At 45.4% G+C, this 8,337-nt stretch overlaps 1 protein-coding gene across 6 annotated transcripts; it reads left to right on the forward strand.

Annotated features, from left to right (window-relative positions):
- Window positions 1-222: 222 nt before the first annotated feature.
- Window positions 223-7,993, forward strand: RAB29 (RAB29, member RAS oncogene family). 6 transcript variants are annotated; one of them, XM_050764507.1, is made up of 6 exons: window positions 223-320; window positions 630-877; window positions 3,117-3,188; window positions 4,064-4,245; window positions 5,168-5,289; window positions 5,572-7,993. In XM_050764507.1, the coding sequence occupies exons 2-6, from the start codon at window positions 754-756 to the stop codon at window positions 5,681-5,683; spliced, it is 612 nt and encodes a 203-aa protein (XP_050620464.1). In that variant the 5' UTR covers window positions 223-320; window positions 630-753; the 3' UTR covers window positions 5,684-7,993. The 6 variants fall into 6 exon arrangements, with proteins under 6 accessions (XP_050620464.1, XP_050620469.1, XP_050620456.1 ...); XM_050764512.1 differs by having other exon boundaries at window positions 230-320; window positions 635-877; XM_050764499.1 differs by having other exon boundaries at window positions 238-348.
- Window positions 7,994-8,337: the final 344 nt, after the last annotated feature.

Raw genomic sequence — 8,337 nt, forward strand, 5'->3', positions numbered from 1 at the left:
TGGGGATGGATTCAGGCCAGTGAGATCACGTTGCACAAATCTCCTCTTAAGTGATCTTAACTGACCCAGAATTGTTTCAGAATAAGATTCCGAACTGTTGAAGGAGTTTTGAAGCCTTGAAACTTTGTGTAGGTTGGCTTAAAACGAAAAAAAGAATACACTACATTTCCCAGGAGGCTTCGCGGGTGAGCCTCCGCACTCGGCTGGTTCTCTTTACCGCGAGGAAAGCTGGGGAATGTAGTGCTCCAGGCAACCCTGCACGTGACGCTGGCGGAGGAAGGCTAGAGAGAGGCGCGGGACGACGTCTAGGGAATAGAAAGGTACCGGCTGCTCCTTCCTGACAATTTGGTATGTGCTGCAAGGGGAGGGTCCTCATCATCTGGCCCCAGTGGTGTAATGAGCTGACTGGGATTCAGTCACTGACTCGGAGCCGCTCCGGGAAAGTCCTGGTGGGGAGGTTCCGAGGCGCCTGGTCCCGTTTCTCGGCAGTCAGGCCAGGAGGGGGTGGGGAAGGTGCGAACAGCCGGGGGCTCGGAGCTTGCGCCCTGCGCCCCACCCAGGTTGCGGCCGCCGGGGGAGGAAGCACGTATAGGTTGAGTGCAAAGTTTCCTTTTTTGCTTTCTCGTCAGAGCAGCCCACACAGGCGGTGGGTGGGAATGCCTCACTTCAGTTTGAAGAGGGTCCGGAGCCAAAGGGGTTAAAACAAGCGACTCCCCCACTTCCCGCCTCCCTAAAACGCACGCCCCGCTAGCCATGGGCAGCCGCGACCACCTGTTCAAAGTTCTGGTGGTGGGGGACGCCGCAGTGGGCAAGACGTCGCTGGTGCAGCGATATTCCCAGGACAGCTTCAGCAAACACTACAAGTCCACGGTGGGAGGTGAGACGTCTTTCGGGGGAGGGGGAGGAGGAGGCCTCGACCGCGGACTCGAGCTGGGGACCCAAGTGGGATCCGGATTTGCTGTCGGTTGTTGGGTCCTTCTTCGGGTCAGGAAGTACTGTCTGGGAACCTAGATGGTGTAATTGCCGGGTGTTTCGTTTACACGCCTCTCTTGAGTTTCCCCAGTTAGATTTTTCCCAACCTGACCCCACTGCCAGGAGAAAGGTAAGAACAAAGGCGTGAAGATGAGAAATAGGGAAGGGAGGATGAGGATAAGCAATTGCTGTTTATTGCAGGCGCACTGTGAACTCAAGTCTCCAGCCTTTCAGCTGTCTGGCATCTCTCCAATCAGCAGAAGCAGCTGAGATCCTCTGGGGGCCTCCTGGTTAGGTGCCGGCTGGGGCTGTAGTTCTGCACCTCTGTTGAGGAAGGAACCGCAAGGTGTTTAACCTGGCTTCAGTGGGAGAACGCAGGAAGCGGAACTGGTCTGAAGGACTCTAGCTTTGTTGTGGGGCTGTGGGTGGGATGGAAGACACAAAATCCCCAAACGAGCCCCTTGGCTACGCAGTCAGATGCCCATGAGGGCTGATGAGCTGTGTTTTTGTCCGTTGATTGCTTAAATAAAAGTAACCAAGGAATTCTTCGAAGAATGTGAAATATACCACTTCTCTGACCTATCTTCCCACCACTTTTTCCTCAAACTGAAGAAGGTAGGGAGGAAGAGAACACTGAGTTCATTCCTTTCTTTCCCGGGTATGGCCTTTTTACTCAACTATTTTTTCAGAGGTAGAAATGCCTTATTGTTAATTAGAAGGTATTTAGGAAGAGCTGGTGATGGGGGAGAGTAACTTAAAATTTTCTCTCTTAAAAGAACTTGTTTTAAGGGGAGAAAAACGTACCAATGGAAAAAGTGAAAATGTGTGCTCCTGTTCATATGGAAGTTTAAAAAGAAATTAAGCATTCACATTGCAATTAAAACATTCTCCTTAAGAACCCCCAGTAGGGCCCAGTGCAGTGGTTCATACTTGCAATCCCAGCACTTTAGGAGGCTGAGGCAGGAGGATTGCTTGAGCCCAGGAGTTCGAGAGCAGCCATTGGAAACATGGCAAGACCCCACCTCTACAAAAATTAAAGAAAAAAGTAGCCGTGGTTCCAGCTACTCCGGAAACTCAGACTAGAGGATTGCTTGAACTCAGGAGGTCGAAGCTTCAGTAAGCCCCGTTCGCACCACTCACTGCACTGTAGCCTGGGCAACAGAGTGAGACCCTGTCTCAAAAACAAAGGAACAAAACATTAAAGTCTGGCAAAATTAAAGGTTCAAAGTTTCAGACACACTATCCTGACCTCTCTGCCCTTCCACTCCTAAATAATATAAGGGTCCCTATTTCACGGATTTGGGTTAAAATTGGCCTTCTATTAATAGTTAATTTTTAACAATTGCTGTAGTTTTCCTTTAGCAAAGAATATAATTGACTCTGGCTAATTTTTTTTTTCAGTGTTTAGTCTAAATTTCCCTTAGTTTTGATTCCTGTTACAGATGTGAAAGATAATATTTCCAAACCTCAGAAATTACTGTGTTTCTCTCCTTAGCCAAAAGCTTTTCCCCATGGAATACTTAGCCTTAAGGAGTCTCAGCATCTGCAGACTTTGTGGTAGATTCCAGCAGGACTCTTCAGCAACATCCACACAGTGTCTTCTTGAGACTCCTCTGGGACCTTTTCCGTTTATTCCATTCTTGCCCAAGATAATACCTGCAACCTTATTGTGGATGTAGAGTTCCCCAGGGTGTGTTGTTTTCATAATACAATTTGATTAGAAACCAGCAGTGAAATTGAATGTGGAAGATACAGAAACAACCACACTTGTCTCATTTCCCCCTTCTCCCCCATCACCCCTTCCCTGAGAAAACCCCCTAAATCTCCCAGAAACTGTTTAACCTGAGAATGAGAGTTGTTTTCATAGTTACTCCCACCCCCAGTCTTGGAGACAAGTAGTAGCAAACAGATGAGCTTGACAGGAGAGTAAAAGCTGGAAACCCCTTTGGAGAGTGAGTATGAACCATCCATCTCACACTTAATACACACGTGTGGACTCATCTCAGTGAATTGAGGGCTTAAAGATAAACATGGGATTCGAGTTGTGTGTCTATCGGGTTGTCACTGCCTATTTGATTTGAGTTTATCCCTATTCATTTTTTACAGTGAAATTTTATTAAGGTATAATGTACATATATTTTCAGTGGATTTTGCTCTGAAGGTTCTCCAGTGGTCTGACTCCGAGATAGTGCGACTTCAGCTGTGGGATATTGCAGGTAAAGTGGGAGGGCTGGATAGGAACGAGGGAAGAAATTTTGATTTAACCAGGAAAATCTGAGAAAAAAAAATGGGGCAGCAAAGCCAGAAATTTTTTTTCTGAAGCTGGAATGATTGAGCTGCTCTGAGGACACACGAGCTGAATAGGTGCAGAGCTTTTGTAGATGTTTTGCCCTGAATAGATCTAGAGCAGTCTCTATGTGGATGGAGGGGCTGGCAAGGTGGTGGATTGTCCAGACTATAGTGCATACTCCCACAGCAGGGGAAGGTCCTTTTTCTAGGTTTAAGGCTGACTTTGGTGAAAAACAAGATCCCCAGAAAATAGATACAGTAAAAATAGTGAATCCTTATTATGTGCCAAGCATTCTTCTAAGCATTTTAAATTCACTGACTTGTTAATCCTCACACCAACCCTATCATAAAAGCTACTGCTTTTGGAGATTCACTTGAACCTGGGAGGCGAAGGTTGCAGTGAGCCTAGATGGCACCATTGCACTCCAGTCTGGGCAACAGGAGTGAAACTCTTAAAAAAAAAAAAAAAAAAAAAAGTTATTGCTTTTATCTTTACTTTAGAAATGAGAAATCTGAAGCACTGAGAGCTTAATTTGCCCGAAGTCAAATAGTATGCAGCAGAGCAGAGATATGGACTGGAGCAATCGGGGTGCGGAATCTGCCTTGGAAATAATCAGGCTTCATTATCCCTTTACGGGATAGATAGAAAACCAAGAGTCAGAGGGGGAAAGTGAGTGACTCCCTCTGCCACATATGCTTACTGCCCCCCTCCACAAGGAATGGGGAGAGGCTGAGGTGTTAGAGAGGATGCGGAGGCTGGCTCTTGGGTCACCTTCTTGAGAACTCTCCCTTTTCTCCCCAGGGCAGGAGCGCTTCACCTCTATGACACGACTGTATTATCGGGATGCCTCTGCCTGTGTTATTATGTTTGACGTTACCAATGCCACTACCTTCAGCAACAGCCAGAGGTGGAAACAGGACCTAGACAGCAAGCTCACACTACCCAATGGAGAGCTGGTGCCCTGCCTGCTCTTGGCCAACAAGGTATGTGGCCAATCTCAGAAAATGGTCCCTAGCCTGCTGGGCGCTGTGGCTCACACCTGTAATCCCAGCACTTTGGGAAGCCGAGGTGGATGGATCGCAAGGTCAGGAGATTGAGACCATCCTGGCTAACATGGTGAAACCCCATCTCTACTAAAAATACAAAAATTTAGCTGGGCGTTGTGGCGGGCACCTGTAGTCCCAGCTACTCGGGAGGCTGAGGCAGGAGAATGGTGTGAAACTGGGAGGCGGAGCTGGCACTGAGCCGAGATCGTGCCACTGCACTCCAGCCTGGGTGACAGTGCGAGACTCTGTCTCAAAAAAAAAAAAAAAAGAAAGAAAATGATCCCTAGCCTCTGTCTGTGGTTAGAAAGGAAGTAAAGTCTCTGATTCTGGGCATCAATTTCCCCTTCTTAAGTTGACAGAATCATTTCTACCTCCTTTCAAAGGATGTTGAGGGTGAGACTTTCTTTTTTTTTTTTTTTCGAGACGGAGTCTCATTCTGTTGCCCAGGCTGGAGTGCAGTGGTGCGATCTCGGCTCACTGCGAGCTCCGCCTCCCGGGTTCACGCCATTCTCCTGCCTCAGCCACCCGAGTAGCTGGGACTACAGGTGCCCACCACCACACCTGGCTAATTTTTTGTATTTTTAGTAGAGACAGGATTTCATTGTGGTAGCCAGGATGGTCTCAATCTCCTGACCTCATGATCTGCCCGCCTCAGCCTCCCAAAGTGCTGGGATTACAGGCGTGAGCCACTGCGCCCGGCCAAGGGTGAGACTTTCTTTGGGAAGAATGTCGACTGTAGATTTCCGATGCTGGTGTTCTTATCCATTTGTGGAAAAATATTTAAAATCCACAGTATCTGAGCCATATTCTTATTCCCAGGAAGTTTATGATATTGCCTTTTATTTTTTCTCTTTGCCAGTGTGATCTGTCCCCTTGGGCAGTGAGCCGGGACCAGATTGACCGTTTCAGTAAAGAGAATGGTTTCACAGGTTGGACAGAAACATCAGTCAAGGAGAACAAAAATATTAATGAGGCTATGAGGTAAGTAGCTCATGCTGATAAGCATGCAGAGGTATCCATCTTCCACCGTGGCCCTGTGGACCCTCTTTTCTTGTTTCTAAGCCGACAGTGACAGACTGAGCCGCTGGAATGCCAGCCCCTAAAGGTCAGGGATACTGTCTTCTCTCCTGAGATAACTGGGGACAAAGGGGCATTTAAACCTTCTGGCTTTACCAAATAGTCTCTGATGATAAACCAGACTACATCTGCCATTTCTGCTTTTCCTCCAAAATAAGCTTCTCAGGCTTATTTTTTGTTTTTTAGAGTCCTCATTGAAAAGATGATGAGAAATTCCAGAGAAGATATCATGTCTTTGTCCACCCAAGGGGACTACATCAATCTACAAACCAAGTCCTCCAGCTGGTCCTGCTGCTAGTAGTGTTTGGCTTGTTTTCCATCCCAGTTCTGGGAGGTCTTTTAAGTCTCTTCCCTTTGGTTTTCCACCTGACAGTTTTAAGTACATTTGAATTGTCTCCTGACTACTGTCCAGTAAGGAGGCCCATTGTCACTTAGAAAAGACACCTGGGACCTGTGTGCATTTCTGCATCTCCTGGATTAGCCTTTGACATGTTGCTGGCTCATGTTAGTGCCAGTTAGTGCCTTCTGTGTAAGATCATCTCATCAGCCCTCGATTTGTGATTCGGAATTTTGTGAGAAGGATTAGAAATCAGCACCTGCGTTTTAGAGATGATTCTCACCTACTTTTGAGCTTATTTTTCCATTTGATATTCATTGATATCATGACCTCCAATTGAGAGGAAAATGAGATCAAATGTCATTCCCCAAATTTCTTGTGGGCCATTGTTTCAGATTCTTTCTGTCTTGGAATGTAAACATCTGATTCTGGAATGCAGAAGGAGGGGGTCTGGACATCTACGGATTTTTGGCTATTAGAAGTGACCCAGAAGTCACTGTATTTTTGAAACTTCTAAAGTCATAATTAAGTTTCTCTTGTCTTGGCATCAAGAATAGTCAAGTTTTTTGGCTGCACATGGTGGCTCATGCCTGTAATCCTAGCATTTGGGGAGGCCAAGACAGATCACTAGAGGCCAGGAGTTCGAGACCAGCCTGGCCAGCATGGCAAAACCCCATCTCTACTAAAAGTACAAAAATTAGCTGGGCGTGATGGCACGTGTCTGTAATCCCTGTAGCTACTCTGGAGACTGAGGTGGGAGAATCGTTTGAGACTGGGAGACAGAGGTTGTAGTGAACCGAGATCATGCCACTGCACTTCAGCCTGGGTGACAGAGCAAGACTCCATCTCAAAAAAAAAAAAAAAAAAAAGTCATTTTTAAACTACCTATTTCATGCAATGAGCGCATTTTCTTCCACAAAGAGCTTAATCCTCATGATAGGGTTGTCTAGTGTCTCCGATTTGCAGGTTTCTGGGTGGATGTCTTAATGCATAATACTGCAAGTGGCATCAGTTGGCTGTGATGCTTCGAAATAGGTCTGCTCCTCACAGCTTTGGGAATCTAAATGGAAGAAGAAAAGGGAGAAGTTAACAGCCTGCACTGGGGCAAGTTTGTGAGCACATAGGCACTTAGTCATAGGAAACATATTACATGCAGGCCCTAGCCTGGGGGAGGAAAGTGGATAGACAGAAAATCATTAGGTAATTTAAGTACTAAATTGGGCAGGGCTTTTTAGTATCAAATCACTACTAGACTGTTTAATTTGTTAAATTCTCTCTAGGATGGTGGCTTATAACCTAACCAAAGTTATCGATATTCTTGGTAAACTCAGAGGCCTGAAGTTCTTTGATAGACCTGAAATAAGTGTGCTAAGTCAGTGGTTCCCAAGTCTGGCTGATCAGGAATACCTGGGAAGTTTGTTAAAATTTTTTTAAATGTTTTAAGATTTTTGGCAGCTCACGCCTGTAATCCCAGCACTTTGGGAGGCTGAGGCAGGCAGATTGCCTGAGGTCAGGAGTTCAAGACCAACCTGGCCAACATACTGAAACCCCATCTCTACTAAAAATGCAAAAAATTAGCTGGGCATGGTGGCGGGCGCCTGTAATCCCAGCTACTTGGGTGGCTGAGGCAGGAGAATTGCTTGAACCCGGGAGGTAGAGGTTGCAGTGAGCTGAGATTGCACCATTACACTCCAGCCTGGGCAACAAGAGTGAAACTCCATCTCAAAAAAAAAAAAAAAAAGATTTTTGGGTCCCAACCTCAAACCTACTGAATGAGAATTTCTAGGGATGAAGCCTAGGAATGTGTTGTTTTCAAAGCTTCCCTGGTGATTGTGATTAGCCTTGTTTGAAAACCATTCCTGGAGAACTTGGTAAAGATACAGAGACCCAGGCCTTTTGTATTTACATTTAAATACAAATCCTGGGTTTCTATATGTTCTGTTAGCTTTTCGGGTGATTCTGCTACACGGACGTTGAAAACCACTGCCCTAAGAGATCAGAGGCCACATATCAGAGAGAGAAAAGGGGCCAAACTCTTTGGTGGTTTGTTGTGTGTTTTTTGAATGCCAATTATTTTAACTTACACAGTCTTCTGAAACCTTGTATTAATAGTTCTCTTTTGTATTACGATTTTCAGGTAGCATTTTGATTACTATGATTCTGAAGATAATAGTGGAGTAGCAAATTTCATTGATATGAAGAGATCATTGATTTTCATTCATTGGTTTGAACACCTGCAAAATCACAAATAAATGAGAACTAAGTCTTGTATTCATGGTAGTTATTGGCCTTTAATGTGAGTTTGTCAAAGCGCTGTTTTATACTGATAGCTCAAGAGGATTGCAGAAATGGAGACTTTATTTTTTAAATACCTGTTTATTTTTTAAATACCTTTTCATTTTTTAAATTTTCGATTCAAGGGGTACGTGTGCAAGTTTGTTACATGGATATATTGTGTGATGCTAAAGCTTGGGTTTCTGCTTAGCCTGTCTCCCAAGTAGTGAACATAGCATCCAGTAGGCAGTTTTTCAACTCTTTTGGGAGTTCTCTCTCCCCACTTTTGGGAGTCCCCAGTGTCTGTTGTTCTCATCTTTATGTGTGTGTCCAATGTTTAC

Source organism: Macaca thibetana, chromosome 1, assembly GCF_024542745.1.
Source record: "Macaca thibetana thibetana isolate TM-01 chromosome 1, ASM2454274v1, whole genome shotgun sequence".
NCBI classification, from domain to species: Eukaryota; Metazoa; Chordata; class Mammalia; order Primates; family Cercopithecidae; genus Macaca; species Macaca thibetana.